At 36.2% G+C, this 19038-nt stretch overlaps 1 protein-coding gene across 2 annotated transcripts; it reads right to left on the reverse strand.

Annotated features, from left to right (window-relative positions):
• Positions 1 to 6272: 6272 nt before the first annotated feature.
• LOC128545916 (zinc finger protein 471-like) lies at positions 6273 to 18816 on the reverse strand. 2 transcript variants are annotated; one of them, XM_053532170.1, is made up of 2 exons: positions 18726 to 18816; positions 6273 to 8759 (listed from the first exon to the last, which is right to left on the reverse strand). In XM_053532170.1, the coding sequence occupies exon 2, from the start codon at positions 8757 to 8759 to the stop codon at positions 6387 to 6389; it is 2373 nt and encodes a 790-aa protein (XP_053388145.1). In that variant the 5' UTR covers positions 18726 to 18816; the 3' UTR covers positions 6273 to 6386. The 2 variants fall into 2 exon arrangements, with proteins under 2 accessions (XP_053388145.1, XP_045183857.2); XM_045327922.2 differs by lacking the exon at positions 18726 to 18816 and adding an exon at positions 16152 to 16293.
• Positions 18817 to 19038: the final 222 nt, after the last annotated feature.

Consider the following 19038-nt stretch of genomic DNA (forward strand, 5'->3'; position numbering starts at 1 on the left):
TTTTTTGATTGGTCAATTTCCCTTAGAGTTATTGCCCTTGATTTAATGAAAAATGTCCGTCTGCAGCCATTTCTCAGTAACTATCAAGTAGAATTTCATGAAACTTTTAATAAACATGAACCAACATACTGCGATGAAGCCCGTCAAGTTTTTTTTTGGATTGGTCAATTTCCCTTAGAGTTATTGCCCTTGATTTAATGAAAAATCCACGCGTGTAGCCATTTCTCGGTAATAAGCTGGTAGAATTTCATGAAACTTGACATAAATATGAACCATCATACTTCGATGATGCCCGTCATTTTTTTTTCAATTGGTCAATTTTCCTTAGAGTTATAATTGCCCTTTAATTGTTTAAAATTCTACAGATTTGTACATAACAAACCAATTAGTAGAATTTTATTAAACTCCTTTCAATCTTTTCCATGAAAATTTATTATAAACATGTGAAGTTTTGTACCCACATGGTCACCATCTTGCCTTGGTCACCCCCCCCCCCCCACAAAATTCCTTTTTATTACTATTCCTTTTCAAACCATTCCTCCACCTCACTATCCACTCGGTCTTGCCCACTACCCCGATCATGCATCCCATTCCCCCACCAATTTTTTTCATCATTTTTAATTTTCCATCAATATTTATAATCAATATGTGAAATTTTGTACCCTCACCTGGTCACGGCGTGGGAAATAGCAATTCATCGAATTTGCTTGTTAGGTCTTGCTTGTGAAGGTATTTTTATTTTTAGCTCTAGTGGCCTCTAAAAGGGGCCAAGTGCCCCCTTTTGAACAAGCTTGGGAGAGGACCATTTGATCCTGTTACATACCAAGTTTGATGAAGATCTATCAAGCGGTTTATGAGAAGGAATTATTTCTATTTTTACCTCTAGCAGCCCCTAAAAACCCCTAAAAGGGGCCAAGTGCTCCATTTGAACAAATTTGGGAGAAGACCATTGTAATGATGCTACAGACCAAGTTTGATAAAGATCAATCAAGCATTTCATGATAAGAAGACTTTTAAAGGTATTAGCTCTAGTGGGCTTTTGTAGAGGCCAAGTGCCCCCATTTGAACAAATATGGGAGAGGACCTTATAATGATGCTACAGACCAAGTTTGATATAGATCCATCAAGTGGTTAAGAAGTCATTTAAAGGTATTTCTATTTTTATCTCTAGCAGCCCATAAAAGGGGCCAAGTGCCCCCATTTGAGCAAAACTGGGAGAGGACTTTATAATGATCGATGCTACAGACCAAATTTGATGAAGATCCATCAAGCGGTTCATGAGAAAAAATCGTTTAATTTCTTTTATTAGCCCTAGAAAAGAGGCAAAATGCCACTATTTGAACAAACTTGATAGATGACCTCACCAGGATGCTACAGACCAAATTTGGTGTTATTCTGACCAGTAGTTTCAGAGAAGAGGTAAAATCTGGACGAGGGACCATCCACCCCATACTTATAGCTCACCCTGAATTTCAAGAAACAAAAATGTCCACAGCTGGAAATGAACACAAATTTAAAATCCTATCTTATTTGGTCAATATTTTTCCAATAGAGAAAAGTTTATGGTACCTTAAAATGAAAGTACTTTTACTTTGGGCAGTTGACATCCATTAAATTTTCAGCATACAGTGATGTCTTTTCCATGTGATTTCATAAGCAAACTATATGAGCCGCGCCATGAGAAAACCAACATAGTGGCTTTGCGACCAGCATGGATCCAGACCAGCCTGCACATCCGCGCAGTCTGATCAGGATCCATGCTGTTTGCTTTCAAAGCCTATTGTAATTAGAGAAACTGTTAGCGAACAGCATGGATCCTGACCAGACTGCGCGGATGTGCAGGCTGGTCTGGATCCATGCTGGTCGCAAAGCCACTATGTTGGTTTTCTCATGGCATGGCTCAATTATACTGAGCTTATCCACTTAGCTCAGTACTGAATACTACTGATTGCAGGCACCCTTTGTTTGGTCACCAGGACGGGCGTATGTTCTCCATGACCATTTGATAAAAGACATACAAATGTACATGTATGTCTGACTGAAATCATTTGTCCTCCACCTCTGGTTTATGTGGGGATTCAAGTTCACAGCTACTTACGGAGAACGTGTTTGTATTGGTACAGAATCCAGGAACAAGTGGTAAACTGCCAGTTGTTACAGATTGAAAAACAGCGTCTAACCCAAAACAAACAATATGTAAATTTAGCATATACATGTACTGTGAAATCATATTGTGGGGGGATTAATTTTCGTGGATTTCACGGTTGAGTCAATCCACGAAATTTAATCCCAATGAACAAGTAAAATTCCCATTCATTTATTGTTCAAAAGTTGAAATACACGAATTCATAGCCCCAAAAAATTGCTGTTTTGACCAAAACCACAATATTTCATGCCCACGAAATTAAAAATGATTTTACAGCAGTCTAAGTACCGGTAATACAGTAAAAACTCAACAGTGGAAAATTTTCCATATATAACCGAGGTTTGTTTTATTCGTATAACAATCAGTGTGATTATACATATAACTAACTGTAAGTTATACATGGATGTTGGTACATACCAGTTTGTTTTAATATATTTCATAGTACAATCATTTACAGCTTCATCTAATTTAGTTCATCCGTTATAAATGTTAACAATATTCTGTCATAAAATCATTGTTTCAATTAAATTTTTACTAAAATTTTACTCGAAAACTGAGAACTTTCACTTTCTCCGATCAGAAGAGCAGAAGTTTGTGTGACATAACCTGTGTACTACTTCCCTTTAAGAAAATTCAGATCTTTTTTTTTTTTTAAATAGCAAAAATTTTTTTTTTAACCAGATTATTATAAAAGTCTTGGCACATAACGTCTGTGTTTTAGGCATTACATTACTGTATGAAATAGTCTTTAAGCAATCAAATATTAGTTATTGATTTCAGCTTTCCTATTCGAACTAATGAAGAATATGAACAGTTAACCTTTATCGTGCTAAATTTCTAAAATGGAATCTAGTCCACCATTCAATTTGGGCAGTATCATTTATTATTCGAACTGGTGTTCACTGAAAATTAACTGACTGAATAGCGAACAGTGCAGACCATTATCAAGCAGGCCGATCTTGGTCTAGAATGGCCTCTTGAGAGTAAACAAACATTTTCTTTGATTTGATCTTGTGATCTAGTTTTTTTACCCCACATGACCCAGATTTGAACTTGTCCATTTCATAAAAACAAACATTCTGACAAAGTTTCGGGAAGGTTGGAGCAAAAATGTGGCCTCTAGAGTGTATACAAGCTTTTCCTTTGATTTGACCTAGTGACCTAGTTTTGACTCCACGTGACCCAGATTTGAAATCATCAAAGAATTCATGATAACAAACATTCTGAAAAAGTTTAATGAAGATAGAATCAACAAGGAGCTGCGTTCAATAAATGCTTGATGCCCCCGGTGGCATCCTTGTCGATACAAAGCAGTCGAAAACAAGGTCAAGGTGAAAGTCAAACTCGGGTCAGGTGACGTTTGAAGATGAGGAATGGTCACAGGTTACATCTGCATTAGTATCAAGACATTCTAGTAAGGGGTATCAATGCTAGACGAAACGGTCCCATTTGGTTAACCAAGAGATGGCCCATATAAAGCAACCAAAGTCCAAAATGAGGTCAAGGTCAAACTGAGGTCAGGTGAAGTCTGAAGATGATGAATGGTCACAGGTTACATCTGCATTAGTATCAAGACATTCTAGTAAGGGTTATTGATGCTAGACGAAACAGTCCCATTTGGTTAATCAAGAGATGGCCCATATAAAGCAACCGAAGTCCAAAATGAGGTCAAGGTCAAGGTCAAACTGAGGTCAGGTGATGTCTGAAGATGAGGAATGGTCACAGGTTACATCTGCATTAGTATCAAGACATTCTAGTAAGGGGTATTGATGCTAGACGAAACGGTCCCATTTGGTTAACCTCGTACGGACGAATGGACAAACGGACAGGACAATCACTATATGCCTCCTGCATCAGTAGATCCCGGGGGCATAAAAAGTGTGCCCCTTAGGGTGTAAACAAGCTTATTCTTTTATCTGACCTGATGACCTAGTTTTTGACCCCACATGACCCAGATAAAACTTGTCCGAGATTTCAAGCAGACAAACATTCTGTCCAAGTTACATGCACATCAAATGAAAAATACAGCCACTATTGCATACACAAGGTTTTTCTTTGATTTGACCTTGGGACCTAGTATTTGACACCAGATTACCTATATTCAAACTTGACCTAGATTTCTTCAAGGCAGATATTCTGACTCAATTTCATGAAGATCCGGTGTAAAATGCAGTCCCTATAGCATACACAAGGTTTTTCTTTGATTTGACCTAGTGACCTGGGTTTTTTTTATCCCAGATGACCTATATCCGAACCTGACCTAGATTTGATGAAGGCAAGCACTCTGACCAAAAATTTCAAAATATACAGCCTATATTGCATACCCAAGGTTTTTCTCTGATTTGACCTAGTTTTTAACCCAAAATTATCCATATTCATACATGATCTAGATTTCATTAAGGCAATCTTAATTAAATATAAAGATCTGGTGTAAAATGCAGTCCCTATTGCATACACAAGGTTTTTCTTTAATTTGACCTAGAGACCTAGTTTTTGACCCCAGATGACCCATATTCGATCTTGACCTAGATTTCATCAAGGCATTCTGACTAAATTTCATGAAGATCCAATGTAAAATGCAGTTCCTATTGCACACACAAGAATTTTCTTTGATATGACCTAGTGACCTAGTTTTTGACCCCAGATGACCCATATTCAAATTTGGCCTAGATTTTATCAAGGCAATCATTCTGACCAAACTTCATGAAGTTAAATTGAAAAATAGAGCCTCTATCGCACACACATGGTTTTTCTTTGATTTGACCTAGTGACTCGAACTCAACCTAGACTTCAAGTCAATCATTCTGACCAAATTCCATGTAGATCAACTGAAAAATACAGCCTCTATTACATATACAAGCTGAATGTTGACAGAAGACAGACAGACAAACGCCAGACATCAAGCGATCATAATAACTGACCTGAGCAATGCTCAGGTGAGCTAAAAAGACACAATGGTTAAAGTGCACTTCCAGGTAGGCACACAATATTCAATTAAAAAAAGTAATTCATACAGAAAAATCATTTCACTGAAAACTGTATCAACAATCTGCATTGCAGTAGTAACAAAAAATTTTATTTCTATTTTTGTTCTGTATACTGTAAAAGCACGTTGGGTCAAAATTTAGCAAATTCGAAATATTATGTTTGCGAGGTTTTCTATTTTGGTTGCGTCCGTAAAAGTGACATGATGTAAAGCCTAACCTATTGGCAGGTATGTTTTAAATATCTACCTTGAAGATCAAAAATTGCTATGTTTTAACACCTCTAATTACCAGTAAACCTTGATGACTCTGTAACAAACACGGCTTTACCTGCAATCTATATATCCAAGGACACAGATGTCTAAATGTTTTTAAGTTGAGCAAACCGCAAACATAAAAGTTATTCTATAAGATCTCTATTAAATTATCTATGTGGTTTGTTCTATTCGTCTTTAAACTATATTTTCCTGTAGTTGTTACGGAATCATGGAGCAAATACAATTTTTGTAAATAAAACTTAATATTGCCATTTCGATTTGATATGCTAAGGAAGATTCTTGCAATGACAAGATTTTCTTGATTTGCATTTTACCTATAATGGTAAATCTTTACTTGGGATTAATGTTTGCGTGTTGACATTCTCATCAATCAGAGGTTCGTCAAAATCCCGAGACGAACCTCTGATTTATTTCCATCGTTTACTTGGTGAGCATGCGCACTCGTAATTACTATCGTGAGTGGTTTCAGCCAATCATTGTTCGCCATTATTTGGAACTCCGAATTGAAACTTCAAAAAATATGTAAACAACTATAATTAAGATACTTGCTTACGATGGATAAAGGCTGTATTCCATGATTGCGATAAATAAAGATTTATTCCTGTAATTCGACGTTAAGACATTTACATCAAGAAATAATAATATTCGCCGTAAATGGACATCGTATTCCCTCGATAATATGGTAAGGACGCGGTCACGCTTTTCACGGACGATTTTGATTGGTTCGCTACGATTTGTCGCGAAACGACGCTGATTGGCTGAAACGTTTTACCTGTAATGTAACCAAACCATAAATATCGGCGAAATGTGCCAGAGGTTCATCCGGGGAACCACGGTAGACCTCTGGTATGCGAGAATGGCGTGTTGAGGGACCTTGCTAATAAATCCAAAATTAAACTCTCGTGAAAATGTGTGCTTTTACAGTATGCAACTTACTGTACTCGGTTTATGTAAAACAACCTTATATATATAAACTTTTTATATCTTAGTTTCACTATTAGAGGTAGCTTCAGTACTTGACACAGATTGTTCTGCCTCCTGTATCTTCTCTGCGTAATCTATCAATGACTGAAGCAATTTCGATCTCTCAGCAACATACTTAGACTCTTCTAATTCCATACTACCGTCTTCCTTTTCTCCTTCAGGCATAACTACATTATATGTATACTCTACTGCTTTCTCATTTGTGCCAGCTGTTTCATTTGCGTGATACAAGTTTAGATTGCTTTCTGCTATTTTTATATTTCCAGTTTCTTCTCTTTCACTTTCAGTTCCTTCGGTAGTTGGAGCAATTCTGGAATCATCATCTGCATCTGCTTCTAAAGGTTGTTCCTCTGGTTCAGAAGCCAGAATGATTTGATTCCCATGTGAAATATAACTTGGTACCTGAACCTGAGTGTACTCTGAAACTGGTAAACCGGACTGTGGAATAACTTTTTCAACATCCATTTTTTGTACTGCACACACTTCTTTACCGTTATCAAACAAAATGTAAATAACTTGCTGATTCTCTGGTACAGTTTCATCAATTTTACTCTGAATATTTTCTTCTTTACTAAAAACGTCTTTTCTTCTTTCATTTGCATATTCAAATTCATTTTTGAGTTTTTCAATTTCATTGTCAACTTCATCATCTGGTGTGGTATCTTCAGCATCCATATCTTTCCCATTCTCAGCTGTTACAATACCTGTGTTACCTTCTAGACCAGCTGTATCTGTGTTACAATCTGGACCAGCAGGATCCATGTTACAGGCTGGACCAGCAGGATCTGTTTCTGTGGATTTATTCACCAAATTCATTGATTTATTGATCACTGCTACGGGTAAATCATGTACCTTTAACATGTGCTTAATACAGCTCTTTTCGTCGCCAAATATTTCTTTACACATCAAACACTCCTTGAAATTATAATGCGTGCTTTCTACATGACGTACTATCTCGTTTTCACTAGAAAACATTAAACGGCACTCTACACATTCAAGTTTTTGGATATCAGCATGAACTGTGTAATGTTTTTTTACGTGGCGTCCTAAACTTCTCTTGTATCGGAATGAAACACAGCAAAATTTGCATTCGAATGGAAATGCGTTAGTATGGGTAACCATGTGATCAACCAAATGCTGTTTCTGCGTGAATTTTCGTCCACATTCTTGGCAGTCATACGGACGTTTACCTTCATGAAGTTGCATGTGGCGACCAATATTTTCCCTGTTTTTAATGAATTTCCCACACACTTCGCATGTTTTTCCGTCCGGCTCCCCGCCATGAACTGAACGAACATGGCGCTTCAAAGCAAACAAATATGAAAATGACCTCCTACACTCAACACACTCGTGTTTATTTTTCTTACCTATATCATGGGTTAGTAAATGGCGGTCTAGGATATCTTTCCGGTTAAAGTTTTTATCACAGATGGTACATTTAAACTTCTTTATATTCGTTTTATGAGAGGCTATGTGTTTTTCTAAACAGGGCCGTGAAGAAAACTGTTCACTGCAGAACAGACATGAATATGCTTTATTTCCATTATGCATCTGGATGTGCTTGTCCAAATTTTCTTTGTTTGCAAAAATTTTGTAACAATATTTACATCTTTTCTGCGTCTGACCTGAATGAACAAACTGGTGCCTTTCTAATGATCTGTTTGTCTGGAATGACTTAATGCACAAATTGCACGGAAATGGTTTTGACGGTTCTTTTCTTGAACTATTGTGCTTCTCTAAATGTTCTCGCAACAGATTACCGTCATTGAACGACATGTCACAGATGTGACAGCGAAACGGTTTTTTCACCGATCCCCATTTAAACATGATAACTGGCGACTTTTTCTCCGAACTATTTTCGTTTGAGGCATGGTCAGTGATACGTGTATCTAACTGCCTACTGTCAGTTGCATGTAATAATTTTTTGACCTGAAGGCTATGACTTCCAATTTTATTCCGACTGTCCTCTACAAGTGGCGTAGCAATGAACTTTTCCGTATCATCAACCGTTTCAGTATAAACTGTATCTAAAGTAGAGTTTTCTTCGTTTGCTGACACATGCACATTCTGCGGTTTCACAATTTTCACGATAGCTGAACTGTCAGAGGTAGGATGCAGTGACCCTGCAGGTATAAAAACCGCATCTGGCGGTATCTCACCCTCTGCCAACGGTATCTCTACCCCTGTCGCGTTATCAGCATGCCCATGATAAACTTTAACGATGCAATTGTTCTGACTCAATGAATCTCCAAGAGTTGGGGCGTTCCCTAAAGTCGAATTTATGTCAAGCAGAAGTGGCCCGGAACTTTTCTCTTGCTCAGCTGCGATCTTGTGTACTTCAATGACATGCACCCCTGTCGTTTCCATCTGAAGAAACATAAAAAAATTATTTTAATCTATTTCTATTCAATTCAATTTGGGCAGTACCATTTGTTTACCAAAGGGGTGTTCACTGAAAATTTACTGACTGAATTGCAACCCCGTCTGTATCATGGTCTGCACTGGTCGCAAAGGTTTTCCTTGCCGCAATCAGGCTAAAGGTTATAAAGTACCAAAATAATTTTATCAAACAAAGTAAGCAAAAACAAAACCCTGATAAAGAATGAATGCTACTTCAAACCTACATATATATAATAATGTTCTTGAACTTTTGAACATATTTAAATTCTTATTTTTTCAATTTAACAAAAAAAAATCACAACTTCCACATAAGAACGTCCTTGTTTCAAAACAAATATATGAAAATTTCCACTCCAGAAGCTAAGATTGTGTGTATATACATTGCTGAGCTCTTTGTATAGACCAACTTTTTTACTTAACAAATAATCAAGGCCTTCGAGTTGTTTATCGTCTGATTTACCACGGTTCAGAGTTCAGATGCGTAGGAATTGAACCACGAGGGCGTTAGCCCTCGTGGTTAAATACTGAAGCATCTGAACGATGAACTGTGGTAAATTAGACAAAAAATAACAAGAAGGCCTTGATTGTTCTCATTCTGACATGCTCATTGATATATTTTAATAAATATTGTACTGGACTTCATTTACGCGAGGAGTAATGTATCGGACGTCATGCGGCAATATGACGTCATAACTGACGTCATAATGCTCTATTACCAGTCTGCGTGTCAACCGTTGTTTATTGCAGGATATACAGAGCTTGGTTTTCTTTCTTGTTTAACTGAAAATCAAATCGAGCCATGTTAGAATGTTGCTTAAATAATATACCTACAATAAATCTACCACAAATATTATGAAAGCAATGGTTTTAGGATGCATGGTTCTAATACTTAAGAAAAAGAACACTACAGACCTCTTAGGTTTTGTTACTTTCAAATTAAATTAAAGAAACAGATTTCAGATGTACTCAAGTAGCCTGACGCTAACTGGCCACACAAATTTCATATATCAAGCGGTAGTTCAAATGCTGCAACAGTGGAGAATTTGTGCTGAAAGAGACCAAAATTGAGCCGTGCCATGAGAAAACCAACATAGTGGGTTTGTGACCAGCATGGATCCAGACCAGCCTGCGCATCCGAGCAGTCTGGTCAGGATCCATGCTGTTCGCTTTTAAAGCCTATTGGAATTGGAGTAACTGTTAGTGAACAGCATGAATCCTGACCAGACTGCACAGATGCGCAGGCTGGTCTGGATTCATGTTGGTCACAAACCCACTATGTTGGTTTTCTCATGGCGCAGCTCAAATCATGTTTTTTTTCTTTAAATAGGAAGTGTCTAGGTGTATGGATCCATACTTCTAGTACCAGCTAGGCTATCTGATTCTAGAGGTATGGAACTGTACCAGTCTAGAGGTGCGGATCTCATCTTTCCAGATATTGTTGTTTATTTACATAATTATATAGTTTTGTTGAAAATGAAATATAAAAAAAGATTTTATCAAAATTAACCTAAAACATGTATCTAAATGGTTCACATATACCAGCGTTTATTCGACTGTGTTTATATTTTCTTTTGAAATGGAAAGATCCAAGGAACACTAAATAACTATGCTGCTCCCTGCTGATTAATTTATTGTAAAATAAGACCGCTGATAAATAATTAACAAACATATCAAACGCACTAATGAATTAATTATATTTGAATTTCTACAAAGCACCAAATATACTGAATAAAAACAAAGTTTCAGATATGAAAAGGCACATACCGGTATATGCACTCATCTATGTTGTTATTTATCAAAAAAAAAAAAAAAAAATAATTGGCACTTGAAGAACAATTTGTCTTTCACATATGAATTAATCGACAAGAGCTAAAAGAAACATTTGTAAGGTAATCTACACTGTATCTCATAAGGCGTAAAAAAAAAAATTGTTCGTTTCCAGTAACCCGACCTACCCTAAATTTTTGGCCCGACCCTAAATGTTTTTATGGCCTTGGAGAATAATTTGTTCAACTTTTTAACAAAAAAGTTGCAAAACTGCACTTCTTATGCTTTAAACATGGTCATTGATGTTAGAAATCAATTTCTTGATGCTCTAAAGGCATAACCCCCTTATTTGAATTAATTTTTTGACACAAAAATAATTTCCGAAAAGTCTCCCTTAATAAAAAAAAAATTCTCCCCCCCCCCCAAAAAAAATTTCCGACCTACCTACCCTAATTTTTTTGAGCATGTTACCGGAAACAAAGATTTTTTTTAGGCCTAATTGTCACCATAGGTGTGGAAAACATGAGCAAGTTGTATTTTCTTTTTGTTCCATCCCACTTGTTGTACGGTTTGACACAACATGCTTAAAATTTAGAAATCTGAAATAGATCTACCTGACAGAACCTTGTGCAAAGTTTCCAAAAGCTTGATCAATGAGAAAGAGGCATGGACTAACCTTACTCTTCGGCTTAATGCGATTGTCTTACTTTATGACCTGATATTTTAGCGACAGTCAAAAGTTATCATGCCATCTCGAAACACCCAGTTATTTGTAAAGTATTTCAATGACTTTTCTAGATAAAGACTTTTTTTCAAAAATGATGCAGATTATGTTCATTAATATTTTAATAATATCTTTCATAATATTACAGTATTTCGTCTTATAAATAAGTTGTTTTGTGGTTGACGAGAGTGAACTGTATTGTGTTGGCAAAAATCTATCTCCTGATGCTTTCAACAATGCCTACACAGTTAAATTTATAAATTGGGGTCAGAGTGAAAAGTGTGAAAGATGGGTATTATGCTTGAAATACCGTACCTCTGTAAGAGTGATCACGCGTGGTACCCAGTTCTAATGTCCAAATTGTGATAAGACAAAATAAACTGCAGAAAGTTATTTGACTGGCTGTTTTGTTGAAACTACTATTTGAAGACAGAACATTTCTCTTAATAACTTAATAATGTTACAACAAAATGCCATACTGGCTAGAAATTTTGCCTAGTAGCATTCTATCTTAACTGACCTTAATTGTTTCCAGCACTCTGATTGGCTGGTCATTACCACTCATGTAATATGTCAGGTCCAGATCCAGGAATATTTTATTGGAAGTGTCTAAGTGTACAACCTGTTAAAACGTACGTAAAATGTACAAGGATATATTAAGGTAGTTCTGCACGTTTGGTAAACCGAAGTGATGGCGTAACGTCATTTATCCGGAAAACGTAGAATAAATCCTGGATTCAGCATACGGAAATGAATGTCATTTTATGAATTAAAGGCAACCTGTGAATAAATTTATTAAATTGTAACAGTCTCTATCTTTCTAAAGTTAAAATATGATATTAAAACATCTGACATGTTAAATAATTCAAAATAATGTCTTAAAATTAGATTCAACTAGGCAGTTCACTTTAATCATGGCCAAGTATCTCAGAAATAAGCACATGGACCTATACATTTTATTTCACTATATTATAGGCCATATGTTTATTTACAACTGTGAGAAGTTTCATTAAAATCTACACTGTAGAAAATTTTCTATTCACGAAAATGTTATGAAAGTTGTTATTTTCCCATAAACTCCAGTTATGAAAAATTGCGTGAGGTCCAAATTTTTCAAATCAGTCTAGCAAAAAATCAAGCACACGACCCTATCCTTTTTACTTGCTGAATTTTCTAGGTATATTCTGAAGTTTTGAAAAATCAGAGTTTAATCAAATTCTACATTGTAGAAAAAATTTTGATCCAAACGTGCAGAACTACCTTAACTTACACTGACATAATGGCCTTCAGGAGTCCACTGCACTAATGGAGACAGCTGACTCAGACAGACCATTCTAGACTGGTATTAACCTAGGAAAGAAAGAGTACTTGAAACAGTTTGTGTGTAGAGGTCTATGGTATTGAAAGTGGTGACTGTGTCTGGTTCTGAGTGGCCTATTTACAATCGGGGTCCTGAGTGACCTATTTACAATCGGGGTCAGGTACCTAGTCCTATCTCTTATCAATATACACTTAACGAATCTTATGTATGCATATTTCATTTCAGTATACCTTTTTCATTTATGGGAATTTCTGAACAAAATTTTGAGTGTATGCTATTGGCTACATTCCGAGTATTATCCTATCATAAAATTTATAAATTTGTATAACACGGCTCGGTGAACCATGCAACGACGAAATACACACATTGCACGAGAAAATCTTGAGTTGGCGCGAAATAATTTTTATACTTCTATCGTGCATGAGTTATCAATCCATACATCAGGAAAACATGGAATGGGATGGATATCAATCAAGCAATGTGGAATAGCTTTCGGTTTATTGAACGCCGGCGTGCAACAAGGAAAGGTACGTCATAATTTTAATTCGTTCTCATTGTTTGTATTAGACTAATTGAAAGTCACCTAATTTGTTTTTTTATTGAAAGCATCCATAAAAATAAAATTAAATTTGCATCATGTCTTGGTTTTTAATGTTGTGTTGTCCGTATCATTTACAGGTTGCGCGACACTATACCCCAAAATATTGACCAGCTAAAAGCGAAAATGTTCAAGAGTGGGCGAATCTTCCTCAAAATTACGTGCAACGGTACGTCACGTCCATGTCAGGCTGTTATCAACAGTGGCGGTGGACATACGTGATACTAAAGTAATGACGTTTGTCGGTCTGTTTTGACAATAAAAATTGTGACATTGACTTTTCCACTCAGTTATATTTTTCGTTCATGTTTGTAAAAGTTTTGTTTTCTATCAAATGAAATAAATGGAGTATCATAAAATTCATGTCATCTGTATTTGTTGAAAATTTCAGCATGATCTGGCCAATATTGATGGAGATATGACCCCATTTCTACATGCACACTTATAAGATTCGTTAAGTTTTGGCTAGATCATTATGTATTTTATAGAAAAAGGTTATAAATTATTATGTACTTTATAGAAAACTCTGTACATTTTGTTGGGTGTAAGGATTCCATACTGGGTACGCATACTCAATTTGGGGTCTAACCAAAGTTTTGTATGGCAAAATTCTAGTCAAAATAATTCAACGTTCAGATTGTTTTATATTTTTTGTGACGAGCAATCTAAACATGAAAACTTTGAAAGATCAAAATAATGGAAGATAAATCACAGTACACAGTCATGTAAAGTTATTGGTTTTAACTCTTGTGTATACACAGTACTGGTTCGAGTCGTAAATTCGGCCAGGTCGTAAATATTCGGCCACCCACTTTAAAGCATTTTTTCGAGCCAGATGCTTGAGAACGCATATGTGTCATCACAAGCACTTGCGTTAGCAACAAAGTCGGCAAAAAGCAACAAGTTGAGGTGACTAGAGAAAAAGTTGTCATTCCCTAAAGTTGTGACGTCATCGCACGCGCTCGTTTCTGCTGAGGCCCAGCAAGGGTAAATTCAGATCTAAACTTTATAACACGAAAAGAACATGTGCTAACTAGCATAAAACGCGTTATTATTACCAAGAAAACAAATATATTATCCCTCGACGTCATTAAATCTCCATGTCTACGTTGTTTTTTCACGTTGACGTCATATCCTTTTGAATGATCCTTTTCGGTGCCGTAAAACGTTTATGCTTTGCCAAGGAACACGTATATATAAAAAGGTGTTATAACAGCACGTGAGCGCGAGAATCTCTTTAATCTCCTGTTAAAACACCCCCAAAAATTGACAAGAACAGCAGTCTTATGCTAGAATGTGTGATAAACAGTGACATAAAAATTAAACTACGCCATGCTGGTGTGAGAAGGATGACAGGCGATTTTGAAATCTCTGTTGGCAAATATTTCCCACGAGGTACAGTGCTTTAGCGTATAGCGGATTTTAGGGTATAGAGGATAGGTTGATAAATTTTATATTTAGATTTGAATTATTGTATAATTTTTCGTATCATTCTTTTACTGGCATGTAAACAGACATTCTGACATACATTTTAAATATTTGCTCGTTGTGTTATTTTTCATATGTCATCAAAATGTAAAATAAAGCTATCCCCTATAGACTAAATCAGTGCATATGTAAAAAACGTCAGTGAATGAAAAGTATTTGATAGAAATTTAAAAAGCTGAATGTTTTTGAAAAGAGAATACATTATTATTCTGATTTACAGTAAAGAAGTCTTGGAAAGTTTGTTAAGATGTGGATTTTAAACTAATAATGTAAAAAATGACCAAAGCTATCCTGTACACCCTAAATCAGCTCATATGTAAACAATGGTGTGGAGAGAAAAAACACATGCATTTCTATGAAAAGCTGACTGTTTTAAGAAGAATAGATGTTTTCTGTCTGATATACTAAAAAAAAAACTATTGTTGTCATTTCTTTGAATTGGAATGCAGGAATAATTAGTTAGCTATCCGCTATACCCTAAAGCACTGTATGCTATTGAAAATTGATTGCAGTTTGTAGAAAAAAGAACAATTTGGCTGTAGCATCGATTTATTTCCAAGACTATGTTGAAAATATAACCAACTTTATGTTTAAAAAGTGGCCGAATATTTACAACCTCTAGAAGGTAAAATGTGGAGGCTAAACCTGTCCGTTATCTTAAGCGCGGTTTTATTGTTTACCATACTGTAAACGGCCGTAAATGATAACAATCAATGTTGCTTGTATTAAAGCACATATGGTAGAAATTTTGTACAAATCCGTTGTATAAAGAAAGAAATATTTATGAAAAACCGCAAAAAGTGGCCGAATTTACGACTGAAACCAGTAAACGTTAATTGTGTACAGTACATACATAGGTTTAAATCACCAGAAAATTCTTAAGTTTGGATTTTATTTGATAATTTTTACATAAATCTATCAGGAATCTCCTTTCGATACATTATAGTTTTATTTGAATTTATGGACAATTCGTGACATAATCGGCATTCAAACCTACAGCATGTAAAGCGTCAGCAGCGATGAAATTTTCATCGGAAATTGCTTCAACTATTTTGGTCTTTTGAATGTTTGACGCTAAGTGGGAATATTGCCCAAATAAAAAATTATCTCAATATTTCTTAGGATTGCGTCAAATTAGTTGGAGTAGCCAAAATTCTTGTCCCCTGTGGGACAAAGGAAAGGTTACGATGTATGAAACCATAGTCTAGTGGCCTTGCTAGACACATTGTTTACACATGTGTCTGGACCAATGTATATTCTCATGACTTCATATCGGCTTATTGTGTATTCAAAAATGTAAACAGTCCGAGATCTTGCGATTTGATCCGCAGGCACACCCATTATCTTGGACACAGTCACACTAACGAGAATCGTGCAAATATATACTTATTTATTCAAATCATGGATTTGTAGTTAAATACGTTGCGTAAAAAATATGGTTATTTCTCAGTAAAAACTTACCATGTCAAGCAAAAATGCCTAAAACTTTCTAATATTTACTAAATTCTTGTGTTCACCAAAATGACAAAGGTGTTTCGAGGTCACCGGAACAAATGGTAAACGCAGCTAAGGGAGGTAATCCTGACAATAAAAATTATTATCCGTCGCAAGAAATTGTTCGTCGTTTCATATAAAATGCAGCTACTTAGATCAAGTTTGATATAGTTTCCAGATTTTCACTCTGTCGTAGACATACTTCCTATAAGAAATCTATACATTTGCCTCAAGAAAACCAAAGAAGTACAAAATACACAATTTACTTTTATAGCTCTTTGTGAAAACGAAAAGAAAAAAGTGTGTTAAAACTGAAAACGTTTAAAAAGCTGTCAAACATAGCCAGACCCATTTCAGAGAACAAATCCTTACCTCATTTGAAAGAACTATAACCACGTACACTGCTTATGATGACCTGGTAATACCACTCACACTAAAATTGACTTCCACTTCACCAAATACAACATTCTCTCCCGATTTTCTACCAAAATGTCAAAAATAGATCAACAGTGAACAGTGAAATTTAAACAAAAACCAGCTTTAATTTAGACCTCTGTGGCCAAGCCAAGTGAAAAAAATAGTGTTCAACTAGATGCCCAAGGGCAACATGTCGAGCCCACCAGCTGTCAAAAGGACTGATTACGGCAACCATTTCTGCCAAGTTATTTAAGAACATCTCATAACTTAAAACCCAGACAAAAGAAACTGCATCAACTGTTGACCTTTGACCCCTAAATGGGACCTTAATCTTTCAAGTACTTACGTCTGACAGATTGTCTCATTGAGGTAAACAATAGTGCCAAGTTATTTAAGAAACCCTCAATCCATGGCTGAGTTAATTACAGCCCAGACAAGGAAAACTGCACCAAGTTTTGACCTTTGACCTCTAAGTATGACCATGACCTTTGAGGTAGGGGTCTGGGAGTTGCAAGCGACACTCTGTCTCATTGCGGCAAACATTTATGCCAAATAAAAAAGATTGCTTTATGCATGGCAAAGTTACAACCCGGACTATCTCCAAATTGACCTTTGACCCCCAAGAGTGACCTTGACCTTTGAAATAGGGAGCCGAGGTTTGCGCACGACACTCCGACTCATACAGGTAAACATTTATGCCAAAGAAAAAAATATTGCTCCATACTTATCAAAGTTATGGCATGGACAAGCTCTTAAATGACCTTTGACCCCTGCGACCTTGACCTTTGAGATAGGACCCTGGAGTTTGCACATGATACTCCGCTTATTGAGTTAAACATTTTTGCCAAATATAAACAAGATTCCTCAATGCATGTCAAAGTTATGGGCCAGACAATCTGACATGACCTTTTACCTCCAACTGTGACCTTGACATTTTAGATAGGAACCTGGGGTTTGTGCATGATACTCCGTCTCACTGAGGTTAACACTCATGCCAAAGAAAAAAAAAATATTGCTCCATACTCCTGGACAAGCCCTTAAATGACCTCTGGTCCCTAGCTGTGACATTGACCTTTGAGATAGGACCCTGGGGTTTGCACATGATACTCCGTCTCGTTGAGTTAAACATTCTTGCCAAATATAAACAAGATTCCTCAGTGCATGTCAAAGTTATGGGCCGGACAAGTCCTTGTACCAAAGACGTTAAAAATGGTACTAGCAGCTTCCTTGTTTGGCACCCAGCATTACGAGGATAGTGCTGGGACTGGTAAACCCAGTGTCAGTATAATGTGACGCGTCTACGGCGTAATATTCCAGTGAGACAGCACTATAAAGTTAGTCATTCGTTGTGCTCACTGCTACAAGCAGACACCGTCGTTTATATGACTGAACACATGTTGAAAAAGACGTTAAACCCGAACACACGCACGCACACACACTGTTGTTTATAGGACTTAACAAATACCGTTTAATATATTTATTTCCTCCAAATTGAAGAGCACATTTTACATATACGTTCACGCAACATATACAAGTATAATAAAGTGTATACACGTTTTTATACACGTTTTTACACAATACAGATGGGCTTTAACCCGCATAATAACTAACAATTCTAACACTTTTAAGATTTTCTTTTATATAAACAACGAAGGGTTTTACCGTGTATTGTCTTGTTCGCAAAATGACCTCATATTTAAAACAAAGGGGTCCGACACGTGTAGGTCACCTTAATATGGCATAATAAATAGTCCTAAGGCACTGGGGCCAAAAACATTGGTAAATAGATATATAACTGTGACCAGGGAAATTGCTCTCTATGGACCCTTCAACTACCTCACTCAACAAAACCCCAAAATTTTTTAACACGCTTCGTTGCATCCATTATTTCTCTCTGTGAATTACAGGGCTATGCATTGCCACTCATGAAAACACATAACTTTAATCCATGCCTTAAACGATGTTCATTTTGTCAAGCTTTGTATGTCACAATAACGAATAAATTTCGATCCATTTACACGCGTTCGTACACACGGAATGCATCAGTAAAATGAATCTTAAATTCAAATTATCGGCGAGTAATTGCTACAGGTCGATAAACAAACATATTTTACTAACACTCACCACTGTTGAAATGTTTCTGTTTCACTTAACATAGACAAAAATCAGTTCCAAGTAAATTTCAAAATTTTTTCGCCAACATACTCCATTTTCCATGTCGCGTGCTATTGACAGAACCGGTGATGTAACAAATGATTTGATTGGCTAAGCGCTTTAAAATCACTTGTTACATCACCGGTTCTGTCAAATAGCACGCGCCAGTTAAGATGGAGGATGGTTGGTGAAATATTTTTAAAATTTACTTGAAACTGATTTTCGTCTGTTTTAAGTAAAATATAAATATAACATTAGTGGTGAGTGTTAGTAAATATGTTTG

This window comes from Mercenaria mercenaria, chromosome 19 (genome assembly GCF_021730395.1).
Source record: "Mercenaria mercenaria strain notata chromosome 19, MADL_Memer_1, whole genome shotgun sequence".
NCBI lineage: Eukaryota > Metazoa > Mollusca > Bivalvia > Venerida > Veneridae > Mercenaria > Mercenaria mercenaria.